The sequence below is a fragment of the Diplotaxodon limnothrissa genome, linkage group LG13 (assembly GCF_057381915.1).
Source record: "Diplotaxodon limnothrissa isolate DT_005_m linkage group LG13, D_limnothrissa_male_GT1.1, whole genome shotgun sequence".
Taxonomy (NCBI): domain Eukaryota; kingdom Metazoa; phylum Chordata; class Actinopteri; order Cichliformes; family Cichlidae; genus Diplotaxodon; species Diplotaxodon limnothrissa.
The window spans coordinates 25,656,847-25,681,620 of record NC_140608.1 but is presented as its reverse complement, the minus strand read 5'-3'; the positions used below and the strand labels follow the sequence as shown (position 1 = coordinate 25,681,620).

Here is a 24,774-nt window from a genome sequence, read left to right as displayed (position 1 = left end):
AAACAGTTATCACAGCTCGTACATTTTGTTTTTACACATATATGTAAGCATTGAGCCAAATGTAGTAATGTCAACATATTAAAAGAACAATATTTGTCTCATATATAATACATCTATATACACACTGTCAAAGATACTTGTCTTTGAGTGAAGATTTAAGGTGATAGGAAATATAAATAAATGCAACTTGAATCTTTGACCTAGAGTTCAAGCTCACTGCTGTAATATATATCATAATAATCTGACAATATATATAATATTGTCCATATTATACAGTATTTACATTACCACAGTGAAGATGGTTTTAGTCTCATGAACAACATTAGCTAATTGTTATTTACTAACTAATCTTGAAATGACTGTTCAGTGCAGAAATGAAGCCCAACAATCATGTTTTACAGTCCCGTGGTCTCAGCCTCAGATACTCAACTAATCACAGTGATGTCATGACAAAAATGAATGACCAACAAAACATTTTTTTTCTCCTTCATTTCTGTCAAACAATGCTGTATGTAACATTTCTCGCGGTTAGTATCATGGTTGCTATACTGTTTTACTTTGCACTAACTTGAGCTAACTTGCTAACGGAGAGTTGCCGTGTTAATGCGATTATGACACACACACACACACAATTTAGTTGACTCTGCAATGAAAGCTGAGTTTGACAGGCTTAAAATCCTATTTTTGCACCAAAATGGGGGATTCCCATAGAACTGGCATATGCTGGCATAAAAAACAAAACAAAACAAGAAGACAACCTCGCTGTTAAAGAGAAGCTCTTGACCAAAACATGCAAATGATTTACCAGTTGGAGATAATGTTTCTGAATTTCTGGAAATTTTTTTGTTTTGTTTATTTCTTTGTTTGTTTCTTAACAGAAGTCCAGAATATTTGTGCTTTTTTATCATCTAAGCAGTGCTGAAGTCTTATTTTTTGTAAAAAAGACAGGTTGGCCTTTTTATACTGTTACGGCCTCTGGCCTCAGGTGGCCCCGCCTTCCTCTATGGAAATCAAAGTGCTCCAGGACTCACGGGGGATTGGCTGGCCCGGACCTATACTCGCCCCAACTTCATGCAGATCAGAGCGTGTCAGACCACTCACACCATTGGCTGCTGCAGGAGCCTTGAGTACGACAGACCAATGACACAGCTGCCTGCAATTACCTGAGAATATAAAAGGCTGTGGATTCTTCATTCGTGGAGGGACTTGTTGATTCGAACAGACTGTGTAGACTGTCCCTCTCATTTATGTTACATCCGCTGTCGCCTAGCAGAGCCGGGTCGTAACAATACCTGTTGCTTAACATAACCCGTGTGTGTGTTTGTGTGTTTGTGTACGTGTGTGCGTTAAAAATCTGTTTATGCTGAAAAATTCACCAGATATTATTTGAGTGACACTTCTTGCCAGATGACTGACCTCTTGCCAGTGGTGGTGGTGCATGGAGGGGCAGGGTTTGTCCCAAAGGAGCGGATGGAACTGTCCATTTCAGGGGTTTGTGCAGCAGTGCGGACAGGGTACGCTATCCTCAAGGGAGGGGGCAGCAGCATGGATGCTGTGGTGGAGGCTGTGAGCCAGATGGAGAATAACCCTGCCTTCAATGCAGGTAATGGAGAAACTCAGAATTTTATTAAATATTTTTATATATATATATATATATATATATATATATTACCTTTTTTGTTTTTTTGGACACTGAGATGGTGTAAGAAAATTTTAAATATTGGGTTGCACAAGGAATCAAATTCAATTGGTTAAAAAAAACACTGCACAAAAAAATATGACCAATATACCACACAAATTTTTCTTATTTGATTTTATATATTTCACTGATGTTGTGGTATCTCTTTTGTGAAAGTAAAGCAGTCAATAAGAATTTGTTGGGATGAGAAGAAACAAACAGTTTAGCTGTTGAGTAAACCTGCTGCGTGTAGCTCTGATCACCTAAGAGACACCAACAGGCCATATGTCACTGCAGGACACTGCATCATTTCTCAATTCATATTTTAGGCTGTGGGTCAGTGCTGAACATCAAAGGAGAGGTGGAGATGGATGCTATCGTGATGGATGGCAAAACACTGGCAAGCGGAGCAGTGTCCGCAGTACGCAACATAGCTAACCCCATCCAGCTAGCAAGACTTGTTATGGACAAGGTATGCATGTTTCTCCTGACTGAACTGCAGGAACTGTGTGGAATCATGCATGTGTGGAGACCGCTGTGGATTTTTATCTGAAAATACATAATGGACACCTACAGGACCTTTCTCCCTTCATCAGCACCTTTATCTATCAATGTAGCTAAAGGTGCTGATTACAGCCTGTTTACAGCTGTAGCTATGATTCCTTCTTCTGATAAGAACAAAATTCTATATGCTTGAACTGAAACCGTTAGTATAGTCTGGACGAAGCACAGTATTTCAAATGTGCTCTGTAACTTTTTACAGTGTGAACTTTGATCTTTGCTTCAGACCAGTCACGCGTATCTGACAGCCGAAGGTGCTAATCAGTTTGCTCGATCCATGGGGATCGAGGAGGTCCCCCAGGAGTCCCTCATCACTGAGTATTCCCGCATGCGCTGGAGGAAGAACCTTGCACCTGATGCCAACCCTGTGGAGTGCCAAATGTGAGACACAACAGTTTTAAGCTTGCTAGCATTATTTATTTTCATTTTTTAAAGTAATATGAAATGAAATGACCCCTTTTAGTATGTAACCGATCAATAGACATCTCTGCCGTGCACGCACTGATCCATAAGCTCACTGTGTTGCATAATGTGGACTCTGACTTCCTTCACTCACGTCTCTTAGTGTAGATAAAGGGAGGAAGCGAGTCTTTGCAGGACTTACACAAACCCAGAAAGATGTTATCTCACTTTGAATTTAAAAAAAAGACTGAAAAGGAATATTTGGCAACTAATTGGGTAAATTAACAGCGGGTCAGCAAAATGATTGGGTATTTAAAAAACAAACATCTTAGAGAAGCAGAGCTTTTCCAGTCCTTTTTACCAGTCTGTAGAAAACTGCATAGACGTTGGTGTTGAGCAGTTAAACAAGAGTACCTAATGAAGTGGCCGCTGAGTGTATTTGACACACGGAGAGGAAAAAGCAAAACAGAACAAAATAGAACTAGAGCTCTCAGATATGTTCTGCTACTCTGCTCTCTTTTGTAGGGGGAAGGCAGGCACAGTTGGTGCAGTAGCAGTTGACTTAGAGGGCAACTTAGCCTGTGCAACTTCCACTGGTGGGATGCTGAACAAGATGGAAGGTCGGGTGGGTGACACCCCCATCATAGGTCAGTTCACACATGCCTGGTAATTATTTACATGCAGTTGTAATCGTTTTTGTGTCTTCGCTGAGCTTTTAACCTTTAGCCAGTCTTAAATGAATAGTTATTTAGTGAACAATGGGAGTATGGTTAATATTTGATTCAATTCTAGGTTACCTAAGAATGTTTTGTTAGACAGCAGCAGGAAAAAAACTTCTGACCTAAATTGTATTTAAACATAGGTGTATGCTGTGATATCAGTGGCTAAATCCTAGTCTAGTTTGGTAAACGGCAGCAACTTGCTTTTGGTAGTTGCGTCAATCCCATCTAATCTGTCACTATCGATAAATGAGTGACAGGAGTATTTTTTTGAAACAAATGCTTGAATTAAAAAAAAAAAAAAAAGACTGTCTGCAAAACTTGGGCAAAATGTCCAAAACTAATGCAGAACATTAATTAAAGAGACAAATGTGCAGAATCAAAGTTTTAAAGCAGTGGGCTGCTTTGCAAAAGGAACTGGAACTTATTTCAATCAATGGATTACAACAACCAAAAGTCTGAATCACAACAGTGTTGCTGCCTGCTGTGGTTCAGTTCAAGCAAATTTAAGGGAAAGCCTTAGTCTTCCATCTAGTGAAATAAATGTGTAACTGCATCCATGTGCAGGTGAGACTTCAAAAAATGTTTTTAATAACAACATTTTCAACATTTCATAGCAGAGCCTCTTTATTGACAGTATTAAATGTCCAAATGCTGTTTCAAGAACATACAAGGTGGCATGTAGATAGACTGTATATAAAAGACAGATGTATTCAGTCTGACACCCATGTGTCACCCAAGTGGCTTGCTCAATGTATTTAGTGTTTCAACTGCGACAATGTTGCACAAACGGCCATAATATTTGCCAAAATATTACATTCAAATGTTCCAAAAGGCACCAAAACTGCAAACTCAGTGGGGAGATCAGACTCAAATGAATGTAAGTAAGGTTGTGCCATATACTGTATGTTACATCTGCAATAGTGTTGATACAAGCAATGCCATCTGCACCTTCTCTAGCTGCTTCACACAACGTTCATATCCCCCGCCTCTCACTAGCAGCAGAACACACCTCCCTGGTCCTTATAAGGCATTTTGGGAGGTCAGTAAAGCTCCTGTTTCACAACATCAAAATATTAAACAGTCATCATAAATTTTATGATGCTCGGCTGGTGCACATAATAACATTAGCCGTTCAATTATTAGAATTGTGACTACACAACAGCAGCATTAGCCATCTGTCAGTTTTATCATTAAAGACACGGCTAAAATCTGTTCTCCCAGGGCTGCCTCTGGGTGTTGCTAGTGTTTTCATAAAGCTTCCAAACCTGCTTATAGCTGCAGGAAGATCCAGAGAACAGCTCAGTAAGCTGTGCAGGATGGCTGAAATATTTTGTCTTTGTCAGGGTCTGGAGGGTATGCTGACAACCAGTCAGGAGCAGTGTCCACCACAGGCCACGGTGAGACCATCATGAAGATTACACTGGCCAGACTCATCCTGTTCCACATGGAGCAAGGTAACACACACACACACACACACACACACACACACACACACACACTTGTTTTCATATCTTAGTAAATACATCTCATTGACATAATGCTTTCCCCAGCGCTTACCCTGACCCTAACCATCAAAAATGAATGCCTAACCATAACCTAGTTGTAACCCAGACACTAAAACCACACTTTGAGCTTAAAAAATGCCTTCAGACTTGTGGGGATGGGCATCTTGTCCCCGTGAGTGACTGTTGGTCCCTAAAAGTATAGTAGCATGCCAATTTTCTGTCCTCACAAAGATGTCTAAACATGTACACACACACACAAATCTGAGCCACTGTGGCTGAGGGGGTTGAGAACCAGCTGCGAAGTTGGTAACACTTTGCCACACACAGCTTCAACTCTCATATTTGATTTATTTACATCCAGAAAAAAACTAAAACTCCTCAGAGGAGCCGCGACTAAGCCTTTTTACCCATGGGACTTGCATGCACTGTTTCTGGGGTCCTGGAAGCTATTTGGACCTAGGTTTTTGTTTGTTTTTCCTTGATTTGTCCTTCACTGTAGCAGTATACCAATTATCCCAGTAAAGCTCTTCTTGTTTTCTTCCTGTAACCAAGTTTTGACTTTAGCACAAATGCTAACTGTAACAATGAGCCTCTCTCCAGACTGTTCAATTAAAACAAAAAGAGTTAAAGTGCTGTTTCTTGTGTCTCCTCTTTTGTCAGGTCGGTCGGTAGAAGATGCCAGTGACTTGGGCCTGGCCTGCATGCAGTCCAGACTTGGGGGGCTAGGCGGGGTAGTGACAGTGGATCCTCAGGGCCACTGGGCTGCCCGCTTCAGCAACAACTACATGTCGTGGGCTGCAGCCCAGAGGGATATTGTGCACTATGGCCAGTACTCTGGAGAACACTTCACCCAAAGCATCAACTGATGGATGTTGTTGTTCTTTTTTTTTAACTATCATTTTTAAGAGAGAATTTGATACTACTTGGACAACAAAAGAAATTCAGTACAAGTTTATCCGGGTGCTAAGATAGATGGTCATTGTGCATTTGATTAAAACACAAAGTTATAACACAAAATGTTTTTATCCGCAAAGGCTTACAGAGCCTATGAATTCTAGGCTGGAACTAATTTCAGATTACACTCTTAAAACTGATCTTTAATGCAGTCTTAACATTGCCTTAGTGCTTGTATGTTAGCAATCACCAATCACATCAGGCCTAGCAAGGGCTTTATTTAGGATAAATGGTATTAAGCAATAAGTTCAAAATCACCAGTAAATCATGTGTAGATGATTGTTTTTGGCAGCATTGTACCAGAGACCAAGTCCAGACCGTAACCGTGAATACCCATGAACGTTTTTTTATTGTATGTTCATTAAGTTCAGGTTTCGAGTGAGTCTGTGCAGGAAGCAAAGTGGACACGAGTCCTGTAGGTCCTGTACAGGACTTAAGAACTCCAAGCCATTCATTTGATCTCATTTCTTAAGAATAAAATTACAGAGTTGTTTAAATTTCTTGATTGAAAAAAAGAGTTTTCGTGAGATTTCTTTAAATGAATGTTTGAATGGCAATCACAGCAAAATAAATCGGAAACTGAAAATGTGGTGTGGGGACTTTAAATAAACTGAATCGAAATATTTGTGAATGTGATCTTCAGATGTTTTATTTTTACCGTTTTTGTGTTAATGTGATGTCAGTGTAAATTACTGAACCTCTTCAGCTTCCACTAATCTGCTCTTTGATGACGTTGTGCAATCAAGTATTGTGAAAATTTTATAGAGAACTGCTGCCTTGCTGCTTTATGTGTGTTAAATGTGCTGGCGGATGAACTGACCCAGTGTCTGTGAAGAGCTGCTGATCACATAATGATTGTTAATACTGATTGTAATGGCTATCTTTGCTTCTTCTTGGAGTTCTCTATTTCTCTTATATCTAAAATAAGAGTCTGGATGGACAAGAGGCTGTTTTACGTGTCGGTTTGTGCAACAACGACGGTAAAACCATCGTGTCGCTCCGCCATTCGCTTGTTTTATTTCTCACAAACTTTTCACAAAAAAAGCATCATATCCTTTTCAGGCTTTTCAAAATAAAACATGTAAAAACTATAAATGGCGCTAACATTCCGGCCCCTAATTCTTACTGCTAAGGCATAACAATTACATATTAACACAATAAAGCGTCATTTAATATTAACACTCATAATCTAACTGGCTTAACCAAACATTATATGAAACATAAGTCATATGTGTTGAACATAAATCTGTTACACATGAGGCTGAGATTCAAACTGTTGCCTCCATTTCAAGCAATTAACATAACTTGTCGATAGGCCCCTCCAAAACGCTAGTTTTGGTTTTGACAAACACGTCTGACAAGTCCATGTGAGTCTGGAACTGATCTCTCAACCTTTCCCATTAACCAGGAACCTCTTGGTGCACTGTCATCAACTATAAGAACATCTCCTGGTCTCAGATTTCTCCTAGTCACTAACCACTTCTGTCTTTCTTGTAGAAGCGGCAAATACTCTTTATGCCAATGCTTCCAAAAAATGTCTGACAGGTACTGCACCTGTCTCCACCTTTTCTTTTTTGCATACAAGTCCTCTCTTTGAAACAATCCAGGTGGCAGTACTGGCTGCCCTTTAAGAAGAAGTAGATGATTGGGTGTAAGTGCGTCTAAATCATTGGGGTCATTAGCCGCTCTTGTTATTGGCCTGCCGTTGACAAATGCTTCAATTTCACATAGCAATGTCCGCAAACATACATCATCCAGAGGTTGCTGCTTTAGGATCTGGTTAAGAATTCTCCTAACTGAGCGAATTTGCCTCTCCCAGATTCCTCCAAAAATGTGGCCCTGCTGGGGGGTTAAATATCCAGGTGATGCCCTTTTCCATGAGCATTTCTGAGATTTTTGAATGATTCCATCCCTTGATTGCTTCACGCATTTCCTTTTCTGCACCCACAAGGTTAGTGCCATTGTCTGATCTCATGACAGACACTTGACCTCGTCTTGCAATAAACCTCCTGAATGCATTTATGCAAGAATCAGTCTCAAGTGAGTGGGCAACTTCTATGTGTATTGCTCTAACAGCAAGACATGTAAACAATACACCATATTGCTTAACTCTGCTGCGCCCATGCTTGACCTCAAAAGGTCCAAAATAGTCTATGCCCACTTTGCGAATGGAGGTTTGTCAGGAATCAGGCGATCTTGTGGCAAGTTTGCCATTCTTTGTTCACCAGGTTTCGGAGATGTCCTTCTACATGTTACACACTTTGACAGGATCTTTCTTATTGCTGAATCTTCCTGTGGAATCCAGAATCTCAGCCTGGATAATGTGTAATTCCTTCCTCCATGACCTGTTTCTTTGTGAATGTGTCTCAGAATCAAAGTAGAAACATGATGACCTTTAGGGAGAATCACTGGATGCTTACAGTTTTTTCTGATGGCTTAAGCACATTTTTTGTAACTAGTGGCTAATTTTGCAAAACTCTTCACACAAATAAGAAAACCTGTCACCCAATCAGCAAAACATTGTAGTTTTCTTGTAAAAGAGAATAACCCTTGCTTAACTCTCCACACCTTTGTAAAAATGGTATTTTCGTATCCAACAGTTAACACAAGCCATCATATTAATAAGCACACAATGCACCAACTGCACACTGATGATATGAATACAAAACACATCTGGCTTTTGCTTCCTCTGTGCACAAGGTAGGCTATGTCAGTTTGAGCTCATACTTCTGTCATAGATCCATAAGCATAGAGGGATCCAAACTTCAAGTACTGGTGTTTATTCAAACACATCAAAACAAACACAAGTGTTTATTTCCAAGTATAGGATTATTTGCAGTCGCCATAATGACTCTATGGGTTACTTGGTCTGCAGTGAACATGCTTCCTCTGCCCCCAGCATCTGGTCATCTAGCAATTCTGTAAAGTAACAATTTCAGTATTTTTACATCAGTGGTATTGGTGTGTTTCTCATTGGTATATGGCAGTGCTACAAATCTTTGTGCGAAGTGACTGTACTAACCGATTCTCATTTCAAGATGTCCTTATGATGCTTGCTACAGTGTAGCGGCTCGAGTTAGGCTGGACCCGTTGGCCAGCTACCCTCAGGGTCATTCCACGGTTGATTACATGGTCCACTATTGTAGCTCTGATGTCATCAGCAATTCTATTTCTTACTCTTCCTACCCTTCCTCTCCCCCCTCCTCATCTTCCTCTCCCCCCTCCTCGTCTTCCTCTTGCTCCTCCTTGTCCTTGTCGTCCTCTTCATCCTACTTCTTCACCTCCACATCCTCTTCCTCGGCCTCCTCTACTTCTCACTCTTTCTGCTCCCTCCATTGTACTCCGCACACACAGCTTACCTGTATTATAGTGCTTAGGCTGATTGCAAAGTGAACTAATTATCTAAAAAAGTTTTCACATGTGAAAGTGTGCCAGACAGTTGGCAAATTAGTGTTAATGATAGCCATACATGTGTATACTTTTGCTAGGAGTGTGTTGGAAATTTGGTAATTGAGTGTTGTGCAGTGAATTGTGCCTACAGTTTTGCAAAGTGTGTGTTACAAAATTGCAAACTGAGTGCAAAGCAGTTTTTGTGCTTTTAGTTTTGCAAACTCAGTGAGTGGTTTTGCTATAAGTCTGAATAGTTTTAGAGATTGTGCTACAGGAATCACAGTTAGGGTTTAAGCATTCAGAAAAAACTGTAACATCGGCTGGTAGTGCAGACTCATGCAACCTACCGCCAACCCTTAAAACTCCATCCTGGACAAAAGGATCCAGCTTCGCAATGTGACTGCTCCTTTTAAGCTTGTCACCTTTTTGAAGACTTGCAATTTTTTCTGTGAAGCTTTGATTTTGACAAAACTTAACAATCTCAGTTTCTCCCTTTGCAACATCTGCAGTAGTAAGTGAAGATCCCTTAATACATGTTTTGAACTGCTGCATTTGACCTGCAACCTTTTCAGATTTCCTTTTGCTGCTTTCACAGCCACTTGCTTGTGACATGAGAAGCTTCCGATGCAACTTAACCTGCAAAGCAGCTGCTTGAACATAAGTATCCAGGAAACTGCCTTTTTTAGACGGTACCAGTCTGAATAGTGAGAGATCAGTTTGTTTACTGGATTTTCATGTAATTTTGTAACATCCACACTCATCACCTCTTTGACGTTCAACATCATTTTTTGGTGTTTCTTTAATGTCCGGTGGAATTGGCCAGTTTTTCTTATCTTTTGTCAATTCTCTGTCTGTGTTCATTCCACTTGAAGCGTGGTCAGCAGGGTTTAATTCAGAGTTCACATATATCCACTGACTTGGTTTTGTGTTGTCTCTAATAAGTGACACTCTATTTGCTACAAATGTCTTAAATCTGATGTTCTCGCTGGAAATGTACTTTAAAACAGTCAGACCAAAACACAGATTCTTCTTGTGGCATTTGCAGCTCCTTTCTCGTGAGCTTGTCCATTTTTACAGCAACTGCAGCTGCTGTCAACTCCAGACGTGGAATTGTCATCTGCTTCAGAGGGGACACTCTGGACTTGCCAAAAATGAATGAGCAGTGAGTTTCTCTTTTCTGGTTTGTGATACGGAGGTAAGTAACGTCTCCACAACCTCTCTCACTGCCATCAGCGAAGTGGTGCAATTGTGTAGATATGACCACTCCAAATCCAGCAGGTTTCAAACACCTGTTGACGGTAAAGCCATGAAGTTTTGAAAGCTCTGAATGCCAAACTTGTGACCTTTGAGCCAGTTCAGCTGGGATTTCCTCATCCCATGAGATCTTCCTGCCACATAGCTCTCGCAGGATGATTTTTGCTGTCAGAATGACAGGAGACAAAAAGCCCAATGGGTCATATATTGCACTTACAAATGACAGGATGCCTCGCCTAGTCTTTGGCACAGGTTTTTCAGTTATCCTGATCTTGAATACATCTGTCTCTGTGCACCAGTTCACTCCTAAGGCTCTTTCATCTGGTAGTGCATCATGTCTCAAATCCAAATCTTTAATCTCTTTTGCTCTTTCCTTTTCAGGAATGGAAGCAAGGACAACTCTGCTGTTGCTCATCCACTTTGTTAAGTGAAATCCTCCACTCTCACACAATGCAGTCAGGTCCCTGACCATAGTACATGCCTCTGTTTCATCTGAAACTGACAGAAGACAATCATCTACATAAAAATTGTTCAGAACAGCGTTAACTGCTGCTAGTGGCATTTTTTCTTTAGCATCTTCTGCTGCTTTGTTTAGTGCATAGTTTGCACAGCTTGGGGAGGATGTTGCCCCAAACAAGTGCACCATCATTTAGTATTCTTGCAGAGGTTCATTCAAGTTCCCATTTGGCCACCAGAGAAAACGCAAAAGATCCCTGTCCTCTGGAGGTACTCGCACCTGGTGACACCTCTATGTCTGACATCAAGGCAATGTGATCCCACCTAAACCTTGTTAGTACTCCAATCAGTGTGTTCGTTAGGTCTGGCCCTTGTCAGAGTTCTTCGTTCAGTGATTTCCCTTGAAAGGATGCTGCACAGTCAAAAACTACACAAGAGTTTTCTTTTCTGGGGGTGGTACACCCCATGGTGTGGTATGTACCAAACTCTCTCATTTTCAGGGGTATTGTGTTTGGTACCTGAACTGCATAGCCTTTATTCAGCAAGTCAGACATGAAGCTCTGATACTCCTTGTGAAACTCTGTGTTTCTAATTAATTTTCTTTTCAGATTCTCTGCCCTCTGCATTACTGCACTGCGGTAGTTTGGCATTTTGACAGCTTTGTTTCTCAAAGGAAGACCTATGCTATAATGACCATTAATCCTTTCAACTGTGCCATTGACAGAATCCATAAACATGATGTCTTCTCGTGACATTTCCTGTTTTTCCTCAGAAGCTTTCTCTGGAAAATCATAGTTGAGCTGTTGCATCAAAAGATTCTCAACATTAGTGACAGAGATGCGATTTACTGAAACACTCAGCTCTCTGTCAGAAGGAGTAGAGCAAGAATCTCTCTTGAGAGGGCCATTGATAACCCAACCCAGGACTGTTCGAACAGCATATGGACCGTTATCTTTACTATGAATAATCTCCCATGGTTCCATAGCCTTGTGCACATCACATCCCATCAAAAGTCCAATGTCTGCATCTGAATGTGGGAACTTGATTTGCCGAAGATGTGGCCACCTTTTTATTTTTTATTTTTTTATTTTTATTTTTTGCCTGTCCCGTTTGGCTCTTTTGCCATCAGAATTATTGTCTAAAGGCAAAGAAAGATGCCCAACGGATTTACTTTACCAAATTGACCATCCCAGCCTTGCTGTAATACGGGACAGACTTGACTGGGGGGAAGAAGGGGAGAAAGAAAGAGGGAAAGAGAAACAGCTGAGAAGAGGGACGGGGGAGAAGGGCAAAAAACAAAAACCAACAGAATGGGCAGAAATAAAAAATGCATATATCAATCACCTGGATCACCTGCTGAGAAAGAAAAAAGAAAGCAAGCAGAAGAGAACAAGAGTAATAGAATAAACAACATCACAATGATATATGGGAATATGACAGTAAATACTAAATATTAAACATTATTGTGCAGCACATAAGATCAACAGAACACAGTGTGCTTTGAGGTAGGAGCCAAAAAGGGTGTAGTTTGTGGGTGTGATCACCCGTGTGTACACCTGTGAGCATGGACGCGCTTGTTTTTTTAAAAGGTTCCTTCATGTAATGATCTGCTAGAGGGTGTGTGGGGGGGGGGGGCACAGCCCCGTCCTCCAGGGCATGAAGCAGGTATGGAGGAGATCAAAACTCCAGACATCCAGAGGCCCTCAGAACACAAGAGACCAAGGAAGACCAACAGAGGGGCAGCCGCGCCACTGTCCCAGAAAGAGCTGAGGAGAGTCCCAGATGAGAGCTCACTCAGCAGCCGCGGAGCAGAAGCCAGGGGGGGGGGGTTGCATTGACGCGCCCGTGAGCTCCGCCGGCAGCCAGCTGTGCCTGAGTGACCGAGCCCCAGGCCGAGAAGCCGGGGGCACCCCACCTCCGAAGTGGCCCGAGCAAGCCCCAGGCTCCAGGCCCCGATAAGCGGCCACCAAGGAGTGAGCCGGTGTGTACCTGGACGCCCATCCCCGGACACAAAGAACCACCAACGCACCGACACCTGAGGGAGTCCGCCACTGGCAGGGGAAGTGGTGGTGGGGAGATAGGCCTCCAAACCTTGGAGGGCCTGAGATGTCCCCAGAGAAGTGGCGTCTGATACCCAACCTGACATATAGACACAGACATACAGGCACACACAGATACAAACATCCATTCCCACCCTCATGCTCTCATATGCACTTACTCCACACTCAACCAACGTGGAGACAAACATAAAGAGACGCTGTACACACGATCACACTCCCCAAGCGTACTCTACGAACCGGGTCTAGGTGCCCTTGCCCCTGGAAGGGGGAACTGCACCCAGACCCAGGTGGTGTTACCCTTTTCCCTGCGGTGGGGAGAGGCAGACCGCCCCGACTCCGCAGCAGCAGGGAGGCCCCACACTCCAGACCGCAGTCGGACGGCCAACTCCTCCTCCTAGCCCCCCCGCTCCAGCAGGCCGCAGAGAACGGGGGTGAGAGAAGACTCCAAACCTCCCTCCACCCGCTCATTGTAGTGTTGATGCATGTGTGTTCTAAGGTGCATTTGAAACCCAGGAGGGCATGGAGCTACCTGCCAGAGAGCAGCAGGTAAGCGCATAGTGTGGCCACCTTTTTAAGTCATCCTGTGTAGGGATGTTCTCTGTAGACACTGGAATGTCTGCATGAGTGTAAATGTCAGGAAGATCTACTGTATATAGGTGTTCTCATTTAAACCACACACTTCTAATCCTGACAGGTGATAACTTGTCACCATCTTTTCTTTTCCCATTGTGCGAAGCATGAATTTTGTCTTCTTACCTTCTACACCCAGTTGTCTCATCAGCTTTTCTGAACAAAACGTGGCTTGGCTCCCATTGTCCATGAATGCATAAGTCTCAATCAACTTATTGGCTTTCTTTAACTTAACCGACACAGGAACGATCGATAACACATGAATGCCTTTTCCGGCCCCTGTGGCTCCACAAATTCTGCCTGAACTGTGTGTTTCATCACTTGTTGTGGGAATGTCTGAGACATTTCTCTGGATGCAATCGTCTGCCTTACTGTCCTCCTCCCTTGTCCAATGAAGCATACTTGGATGTCTCTTAGAGCAGTACTCACACAATGATCTTTTCTTACAGTCCTTACTCAGATGACCTTGTGTCAGACATGCAAAGCACAGACCCTTTGCTTTAAGGAACTCTAGTCTTTCTTTGTAAGGCTGGTTTCTGACCTTTTGACATTCTGCCAGTGTATGCAGTTTTTCACAGTATATGCATCGTTTCTGGAAGGCATTGCTAGTGTGACAAGAAGCACTTTTATTAATTTCAGGTGACCTTTCATTTGCAGCTTGTGTTACACTTGTAGCAAATGTGCTTCCCCTTTGCCTGGATGATCTAGTCATTCTCATATTTGCAAACGACTTTGCTTTATCTTCAGCATCCTTAATGTCACCAAACAAAGGATCTGCAGCTATTTTTGCTTGTCTGTTTATGAATCTGACCAGATCTGAGAACTTTGCTCTCCTTCCACTTGTTTCTTGAATGTCAAAAGCAGAGGCTTTTTCTCTCATTTTGTATGGCAGTTTAGAGACAATAACTCTGAGGTTCGTGGGGATCTCCATCTCTTGCAGTTGACTGATGTCTTGCATTGCATTGTTACAACCAGTGAGAAACAGTGAATAGCTATGAAGAGCCTTTGCATCATCTGTTTTGATTTGTGGCCAATCAAATGCTCTGTTCATGTAGGCAGTTGCAATTCTCAGTTCCATAATGACAAAACAGCAACTTCCCTGCCTCACTGTAGCCTTGTTGAGGATTCATGTGCTGACAACTTCTTACCAAATCTCTGGGCTCACCTCTGGTGAACTGTTCAAGGTAATATAACCTGTCACTGTCAGTTTTGTCATGAATCGTATGGTCAAAGGCTCTTATAAATGGTATGAACTCAAGTGGATCACCACTAAAGATGGGAATGTCTCTTTGAGGCAAATGTGACAGTCTATGTTGTTTGACTAACATCTCAGTGATATCATTTTGTTTCAACATGACTTCACATAGATTCATTGGAATAACACTGGCATCAGTTTGGTGCAAGTCATCATGTTCACCTTGTACCTTTGGCTCTTGGAAGCTGAACTGCTTAACAGCTGATTCACAGTTCCACATCATTTTTACAGCTCTCATATTCACAGTCCTCTAACACTTTTATTTTGGCTGTAGAAGCAGCAATAGCTGTCTCGATCTCAAGCTGTTCTCTTCTTGACTTTAACTTACATTCTTCAATGTCCAAGGCTTGTCTCTGTTTCAAGGATGCGGCTCGTGCGAGCAGAGCAGCGCGCTCTGCTTCTTCTTTCTGCCGTACAGATGATACTAAAGAAGCTCTGCACGACCTTGATGAGCAGCTACTGACTGAGCTTCTTCCAACGCTGGTATCTGATTTCTTTGCAGGTGGTCTAGCAGTCACTGACATGCTGTCATCTGGGCTCATGTCATCTTGATGCTGATGTCTTGTTACGATGATCCATTTCTCAACTTCAGTCATAAACGCACTGAACTGCTCCTTTTTTGGATTGAACCAGAGCATCTGGTCCACATTCCTTTCATCTTCTGGCAACAGCGACAGTACATAGTCGTTTGCAATTGTTCAATTTTAGCACGACTTGTAGCTTGGCAGCATATCATAGTCCAAAACTTTATCCATGAAAGCTTATTTCTTCTTTTCTTAGATTCTTCATGCATACAGCTCTGTGCACTTAACTGACTTGCTGTATCGAACTTTGTACGATCTCATAGCGATGCACTCGTCTCGCTCGGGAGCATGATGGTTTTACTTAATGTAATGGCTATCTTTGCTTCTTCTTGGAGTTCTCTATTTCTCTTATATCTAAAGTATGAGTCTGGATGGACAAGAGGCTGTTTTACGCGTCGGTTTGTGCAACAACGACGGTAAAACCATCGTGTCGCTCCGCCATCCAATCGTTCAGTCTGACGTCACTAGCCGTGTCTGGGCCTAAACTCTGCTGCAGGTCCATATATCAAATGATCACTGTGGCATTACTGAGAGTTGAAAAACTGTCTAAAGTCTTTCATCTTTAATAAAATGATCAGCGTTCTGCTCTACCAGGTGTAACAACTGAGTTTAACATCCATGCATCCATGAAAACGGAATTTATGACATTTAACGGAGTTAGAAGTTAGCAGGAAGTTAGCTCGCTAGCTTCCATCTAAATACAATATAGCATGTCCTGACTGCGGCGGTTTGGAAACAAATTAAAATGTACAGCTTTCTTATCACTGCCAACATAAATGAAGACAAAAAACTAAACAGCAGTGACGTTTGTAGGGTTACTGAAGTTTGGCTAGCTGGTATATAATGATGTGCTACATGACCGCTAGCGACACAGCTATGTTAGCATAATATAAACAAGCTAACTTTTTTCCCACTCGATAAAAGTTAACGTGAGGGTTCTCAGTTCTCAGTAAACATGTTAACAACACAAAAGCCATATTACAGTTTTTGCCCGTTGCTTGAACACTATAAACCCATGCTTAGACTAAAGTAACACAACGTGAAGCTGTTGTTACCATACCTCAAACACATGTACCCCTACCTTAAACAAAAGCGCTGCTTTGCACCCCAGTACCAATTATGCAACACACCTACTCCCTCATGCAACACACATGGTCCTGCATGCTACACTCTATTTCATACATAAGACACTTCGCTCACAAAATGAAATCTCAGGGTGCCATTCGGAAAACACATGTATCCAAAATACAAAACACATCGGGTAATTGCAACCACTCAAATACACACCTGAAGGCACCTACTTGCAAAACCGAACACCAATTAGCCAACTACAAAAAGCCCTCAGCGTAGCCATTCCAAGAACTTTGCAAGCATGGATGGAGGGAGAGCAAGAGGATATTTACCCCGGTGCCTAGCGGGAGAGGACATTGCTTGCGATGTTGATGAGGTCCTGTGGCCAGACCCCAACAGACGGCGGGATCCATGAGCCCACTTATGCACAATTGTCATGGTTTTTTGTGTTTACAGTATAGTGTTTTTTCTATTGCAGTACTATTGTGTTGTTGTTGTTTTATTTGCTGTACCTGTATTCATGGTACTGCAATGTACAGTATTGAGTAGGTCTATTTGCGTTTATGGTTGTTTGGAAATGTGTCTCCTGTAAATGTGCCTTCTGAATAAACAATGGGAATCAAGGACTGCAGTGTTTTATGTACAGCAGACTAGTGTGTTCCCCCTGATCTGTGAGTGTTTGCATATGGTGCAGGTATGTGTCATTTTGTCAACAGAGTTACATTTTGACAAAGGAATGTTAGGTTTTGACAGCAGAGTTTAGGTTTTGGGAGTAGAGTTCCAATTTGGCACAGATGTGAATAGTATATTTCCCAGTGTTGTGTCATGTGTACTTGTGTGTACAGTTTTGGCACAGCGAGCGGGGTTTTGCAAAATGTGTTCAAGCAGTGGGCAAAAACTGTAAATGCAGACTACTTTAGGCCCGGAAGTAGGATTCAGCAGTAAGTCACTGTAAGTCACCATTTACAGTTTTTTCTGATTGCTTAAGCACATTTTTTGTAACTGTTGGCTAATTTTGCAAAACTCTTCACACAGATAAGAAAACCTGTCACCCAATAATCAAAACATTGTAGTTCTCTTTCAAAAGCAAACACAGCTAGATTAACTCTTCACGCCTTTGTAAAAATGGTGTTTCCGTATCAAACAGTACACACAAGCCATCATCTACTAAGCACACAATGCGCCAACTGCACACTGATGGTATGAATACAAAACACATCTGGCTTTTGCTTTCTCTGTGCACAAGGTAGGCTATGTCAGTTTGAGCTCATACTTCTGTCATAGATCCATAAGCATAGAGGGATCCAAACTTCAAGTACTGGTGTTTATTCAAACACATCAAAACAAACACAAGTGTTTATTTCCAAGTATAGGATCATTTGCAATCGCCATATTGACTATATGGGTCTCCACTAGATGGTGCTGTCTCAATACAGAGTAACAGAAGAGGACGGAGCCAGCTTCTGTAGAGCTTCTCGAACTGTGACCTTTTTTTTTCTTTTGCTTTCTGCCTGAAGACAGAAAATATCCAGATATAGGGAATTTACAGTGTCTGAGTAACAGGATGTTAGAGTGGAGACTTGTTATTTTGATACTTAGTATCCACATAGACTGTTTCACGGGCAAGATGTGTCGAACATCTTAAAAGAACAGTGCCAAAGTGCTTTTCTAAATCTTATGACCACATAAACAGAATGAAAAAAAATATACATAACGTTAAGGAAAATATAGTAATTGAATTCCCATCTATGTTGGTACGAGTGAACTAAAAGAACTTAGAATAAGTCAAACATATAAGCCACATACAGCCCGTTTTGATCCCAAGTCCCCTTCCTGTGTCACAAGTCAAATGTTGAATCGCTCTAATGTTTTTACATAAGAAACAAAAGTACAATTTTAACAGTAAGTTGCTTTGTGTGTAAATGTGAAAATAGTGCCCTAAAGTGGGGCTCTTGAAAAGGGAAACACAAAAAGAAATGAGAGCAGAGACATTACATTAGAAGACCTCCTACACGGGCTTCTTAGCTTATTCCTAGTGTGGTCATATTTTGGAAAAAATAATTAAGATTGCATTGAGCTTTCTGGGGAGGCTGAGATGGACATTTCAGGCACTGCTCTTTATCCAGATAAAAGTAAAAGCTTCTTACAGTTTTTTCTGAATGCTTAAACCCTAACTGTGATTCTTATAGCACAATTTCTAAAACTATTAATACTTATAGCAAAACCACTCACTGAGTTTGAAAAACTAAAAGCACAAAAACTGCTTTGCACTCAGTTTGCCATTTTGTAATACACACTTTGCAAACCTGTAGTTACAATCCACTGCACAGCACTCTTTTTGCAGAACTGTAAACACAACTCACTGCTTTACACTCAATTTCCAAATGATCAATGCACTCCTAGCAAAACTATACACATTTAAAGCCATTATTTACACTATTTTGCCAACTGTCTGGCACACTGTCACATGTGAAAACTTTTTTAGATAATTAGTTCACTTTGCAATCAGCCTAAGCACTATAATACAGGTAAGCTGTGTGTGCGGAGTACAATGGAGGGAGCAGAAAGAGTGAGAAGTAGAGGAGGCCGAGGAAGAGGACGTGGAGGTGAAGAAGTAGGATGAAGAGGACGACAAGGACAAGGAGGAGCAAGAGGAGGACGAGGAGGGGGGAGAGGAAGGGTAAGAAGAGTAAGAAATAGAATTGCTGATGACATCAGAGCTACAATAGTGGACCATGTAATCAACCGTGGAATGACCCTGAGGGAAACTGGCCAACGGGTTCAGCCTAACTCGAGCCGCTACACTGTAGCAAGCATCATAAGGACATTTTGAGAATCGGTTAGTACAGTCACTTTGCACTAAGATTTGTAGCACTGCCATATACCAATGAGAAACACACCAATACCATAGATGTAAAAATACTGAAATTGTGACCAGATGCTGGGGCAGAGGAAGCATGTTCACTGCAGACCAAGAAACCCATATAGTCAATATGGCGATTGCAAATAATCCTATACTTAGAAATAAACACTTGTGTTTGTTTTGATGTGTGTAAATAAACACCAGTACTTGAAGTTTGGATCCCTCCATGTTTACAGACCTATGACAAAAGTACGAGCTCAAACTGACATAGCCTACTTTGCGCACAGAGAAAGCAAAAGCCAGATGTGTTTTTTATTCATACCATCAGTGTTTAGTTGGTGCATTGTGTGCTTATTAATATGATGGCTTGTGTTAACTGTTGGATACGAAAATACCATTTTTACAAAGGTGTGGAGAGTTAAGCAAGGGTTATTCTCTTTTACAAGAAAACTACAATGTTTTGCTGATTGGGTGAAGGGTTTTCTTATTTGTGTGTAGAGTTTTGCAAAAATAGCCAATAGTTACAAAAAATGTGCTTAAGCCATCAGGAAAAACTGTAATGTATAGATACAGTAGGTAGAGTCCATTCAGTCCAGTGACCAGCAGGAGGTGCCACCTCTGGCTGCAGAAGGTAACTAGGAAAATTACCACCAGGCACCTTTGATTCATGACCTCAGTAAACTCTTTTCTGATTACAGTTTTTTACAGTCGCTAACAAGTGCCTACCCATACTTCAGATACTTTTTCTAAACTCTTAACACAGACCCACACCTACAAAACACAATTGGCCAAATGGATAATATCCTTCCCAAAAATACACTTTGTTAAATATATACTAACTCCTCATTTCAAAATTAGAACACATCTTTCTCTGCACACACTAACTGTACAAAAACACTATAAATCTGACTCAAAATGAAATTAGTCTGTCAAAGAATAACACTTGTTTTCACTTCACAAGGTACATGCAGTCAATCAAAGTACACCAGGTTTCAAAATACTGGCTATTATTGACATTACAAAAACTGCATAGACTTTTATGTTTCAGTGTCACAGGTATTTGCATGCGAAACATGCAATCCACCATATTGACACCAGAAATGTCTTGGTTGGTAACTGTATGTCCACATGTACAGTAATGTTCACATTCAAAAGCATTCCAGTAAAAAGCAAACAAGTTTTTGTTTCTTTACTGTTTACCACAGGAGGTACAGTAGAAACACGGTATGATAGGACAGAGAAAGTTTTACAGTATTGCTTACAGTGAACAAAATATCCATGAAACACACAAGAGCATTCTGAACAAAAAAACAACAGCAAAAAGCCAAGATAAAAAGGGGGGGAGGGGGGCTAAAAAAAGGCAAAAAAGTTGCATCTAATCTCTGCGATCTTCAGGGTTAGGCCACATGTTTTCATCAACATCACATCTGATGTCAGCCAAGTCGATGCACCTGGGATAAAACCGCCTGGTATGTCGGATCCACCCTTGGCAATCGTCAACTGTGATGTCCCTGGAGCCAGCATCCATGGCTTCAAGGAGGGACATCTGGTCATGTGGCTGATGGTCATAAACCTTCCACCGCCATGCAGAAAAGAACTCCTCTATGGGGTTGAGGAAAGGTGAATAGGGTGGAAGGAAGAGACTCACCAGTCTTGGGTGGACTTCAAACCATGTTGTTATTGCTTGCGAGTGATGGAAAGCCACATTGTCCCAGGTAATTACAAAGGTCCTCATGTTTTCACCCTCCTGACCCTGCTCTGGAACCAGGCGCTGGTGGAGATCATTGAGAAAGGCAAGCAAGCGCTCTGTATTATAGGGTCCAACCTGACATCTGTGAAGGAGTAATCCTGCATTTGCAATTGCTGCACACATGGTAATGTTTGCCCCTCTCTGTCCTGGCACATCAACTGTGGCCCTTTTTCCAATTACATTCCGTCCACGTCGACGCCTTTTGGCCAGATTGAATCCTGCCTCATCGATGTATATGAATTCATGAGGGGCCTGGTTGGCCTCCAATTCCATAACTCTCTGAAACAAAGTTTATGTAAGTCATGTTAGTACTGTATACCATACTGTACTGTAACCTAGTATTGTGTAGGTTACCTACTTGCAAAGTGCAAAGCTTATAGAACTGGACATTGGATTGAATATACACTATACCTGGACATATTGTCGTCGTAGCTCCTTGACCCTCTCACTGTTCCTCTCAAAGGGAACAGCGTAGAGCTGCTTCATCCGCACTCTATGTTTGGACAATGTCCGCGAAATGGTTGTGAGGCTGATTCTATCGATATTGTCGAATATCTCATGGTCCGCCACAATTCTGGTTTGTATTTCACGCAGTTTTATTGCATTATTTGCAGTAACCATTTCCACAATGGCAAGCTCCTGATCATTACTGAGGAGCTTTCCTCTTCCCCCAGAGGGTGGAAGACGTTGCATTCTTTAGAAAGACAGACAATTCAACATATGCATTACTGTATGACCATATTGACATGTCAAGTGAGAATAGGAACAATCCATGTAAAATGCAATACTTACCTGTTGGTTTGTTGAAAGGTGCGTATAATGGAGGCAACCGTTGACCGCCTCAAATTGGGCTGCACTCTTTCACCAGCCTCTCTTAGTGAAAGACCATGGTTGATTACATGGTCAATGATAGTGGCACGGATTTCATCACTGACTACTGTTCTTGCAGCCCTTGGAATGCCACCACCACGCATTCTTACACCTATACCTTGCCCTCTCCTTGGGCCTGCTCTTCTCTCTGGGCCCCTTGCTCTTACTCCTCCTCGACCAGACATTACAGTGTTTGTCTTTTTTTTGTTTCCAAAAACATCACTCCTCAAGGTCTTGCCTTATGAACCCCACTGAGTCTAAGCCAGAATGGAAGAAGGTGTGGTTGGCCCAATTTACCCAACATAAATCAGCTGTGTGTCAATTATTCAATTGTTTGTTTGTTTACAGCTGAGATATATTTTTGATATTGATATTGTTTTTGTACTGATATCATTGCAGGGGCAGAGGTTTTTATACTGTATCTACGGTTTGGAATATTGTTTTTGCTATTGTGGGATGTTGTGTGTTAACATTCGTAGATACTACAAGAACAGTCCATAGTTTTGTTGGGAGGTATAACTTGTCTGTTAAGAAAATGTAAGCATTGTGGAAATGTGTTCACTGACTACATATTGGGTGAACACGACATGAAATGTGTGAATGGTATGGCCACAACAGACCGATCCTGTGCTAATTGTGTTTAGAGTTTTGCAAATGTGACAACTGTTTGGACAAACGCTTGTTAGCGACTGTAAAAAACTGTAATTTTATTACAAGAATAATTTATGTTTCTTATTGTTTAATAAAAAACAAAAACAAAAAACAAAAACAGACCTGCCCAGTGTATATCATATACAGTTCACTGTATGGCCTCCTTTCTCCCATATGGCAAACAGTATCAACAACATCACTACATCCTGGAGCGCACAATCACTATTCTCAGTCACAGGGGGCTTGTTTCTGTGTATGTATGAATTGTTCTGTTGTATTGCATTATTTTTTTATACATTTCTTTCACATGTTTACATGTGGTGTATACAGCTGAAAAAGAAGCTATGAAAATCAATATGCGCTACTGTTTAATGGAAAAAGAGAATGTGTTTTTGAAGAATCCACAGGTAAAGTCCTGAACTGTTTATCCAAGTTTGGGTGATGGGTACATCCTCAACAGGTCATCAGCTGATCACACTGCTAACAAGTTTGGTTACTGCTGCTGTGGAGACTGTTTAGCTGTCTTTAGGAAAGGTATCTATTTCTCAGATATAACCAGGGAAAGAGCAGCCATGGGAAAGTTGGGGAGAGTGCTGTTAAAGATATTTAAAGATACCCAAATGGCTGCAGAGCATCTTGTTTCTACACCTTTCAGATGATCAGTGATCACCTGTGTGTCAATCCCAGGGAGCACTCTACACATCACATCATCGCTGCTCTCTGGCTGCTTCTAAGAGATCAGTGAAACCCGATCATTACCACTGTGCTTGTCTCTCTGCTGCTATGTTTGTATTTTCATGTATATGAAACTTACATTTGCTTAGTAAACAGGACCACCCCTGACGTGGTTTCCTTGATGAAAATTGTGTGTTCTGCGTTTAGATCAGCACCTCTTTTGAGATTGAACTGACTCTCCAGTTGAAAGATAATGATCTACTGTCTAGAAGAATTGACACTAATGAGTCTTTCCATTCTGTCGCTGCTGCTCAGATCGTGATTACTAATGCAGAGGCTTTTTCCAGTAAAGGCAGTAAATGCCTTTACCCCTGTCAGTTGCGTGTTTCCTACCTTATTTGCCCATGAGACGTGTTGGAGTGCACTGATGTCTGTTCTCCAGCTTTGGCTTTTTCATATTTATGGCCATTTTATAAATCTAAAGAAGTGCTTAAGAGGTCACTTTGAGTCTGACCTTTCATCTTCGACCGTCAAATTCTAATCAGTTCAGTTTTAAGTCGAGTGAAGCTTTGTGATATTATGTTCATATGATAGACAGCTGGTTGGAGTAACACAAGGATGGACGTTTTACCTGAAAACCTAGTGGCCATAACTGTGCAAAGTGTTTTATGGATTATCCTGATGGTCAATAGGGAAATGGTAACAATAAACCGGATAAAAGGACTCTTACCACACATAACTAAACCAATGTAGAGAACAGTAGCTTTTACAACATTAAATAGTACTGGTGGTGTTAAAGTTAACAAATTTGCCATTCTCTTCTTTTACCTCCTAGCTATATAAATTTGGTTCCTACTCACAAAAGAAAAACTATACAGAGAAAAACCTCTTCTTTTGTAGCTATAGTTTAGCTATCACCTGGAACATTAGCATGCTGGCAATTGCTAATTAAAGCTCAGTCTTGCAAAAATGCTACATGAAATGTTTTCATGTAGCATGAAAAGTTTTTATTTGGGAGTTAGACAATCAAGTCCCTCCAGTTCCTTTAATGTCTCAAAATGCCTGAACAACTAAGAGAGAATCATATTTAAAATCCTCACATACAAGCTCTTGAATAATCAGGCCCCATCTTTTCATAAAGACCTCCTAGTACCATATCACGCCTCCCTCAGAGACTGCTGGTTTAGTAGAAGCAGGGTGTTCAGCTTTCAGGCCCCTCTTCTGTGGAACCAGCTTCTAGTTTGGATTTGGGAGCTCCACTTTAAAGATTAGGCTTAGGACTTCCCATGATGCACTGAGCATTTCATCTTCACTCACCTGCATTTAGCTCCCCAACTGGGTCTAGACTGGGTCTAGAGAGTATTTTAAATTCAGGGAATTTAAAATAGAAAGTAGCTCGTCCACAGAAGGACTGGTAGCTCCCCTTACGATAAGGGTTCAGAT

At 41.5% G+C, this 24,774-nt stretch overlaps 1 protein-coding gene across 1 annotated transcript; it reads left to right on the top strand.

The window, feature by feature from the left end:
• The first annotated feature begins 1,407 nt into the window (after positions 1-1,407).
• Positions 1,408-6,414, top strand: asrgl1 (asparaginase and isoaspartyl peptidase 1). Its single transcript, XM_085369584.1, has 6 exons — positions 1,408-1,603; positions 2,008-2,150; positions 2,466-2,620; positions 3,167-3,288; positions 4,707-4,817; positions 5,529-6,414. Exons 1-6 carry the CDS (start codon positions 1,408-1,410, stop codon positions 5,732-5,734), a joined length of 933 nt encoding a protein of 310 aa, XP_085225710.1. The 3' UTR covers positions 5,735-6,414.
• The last annotated feature ends 18,360 nt before the right edge of the window (positions 6,415-24,774 follow it).

Coding starts and splice junctions, on each gene's coding strand:
- asrgl1 (XM_085369584.1), top strand. CDS start 1,408: ATGACTGACCTCTTGCCAGTGGTGGTGGTGCATGGAGGGGCAGGGTTT. Junction 1,604..2,007: donor TAACCCTGCCTTCAATGCAG/GTAATGGAGAAA, acceptor TTCATATTTTAG/GCTGTGGGTCAGTGCTGAAC. Junction 2,621..3,166: donor AACCCTGTGGAGTGCCAAAT/GTGAGACACAAC, acceptor TCTCTTTTGTAG/GGGGAAGGCAGGCACAGTTG.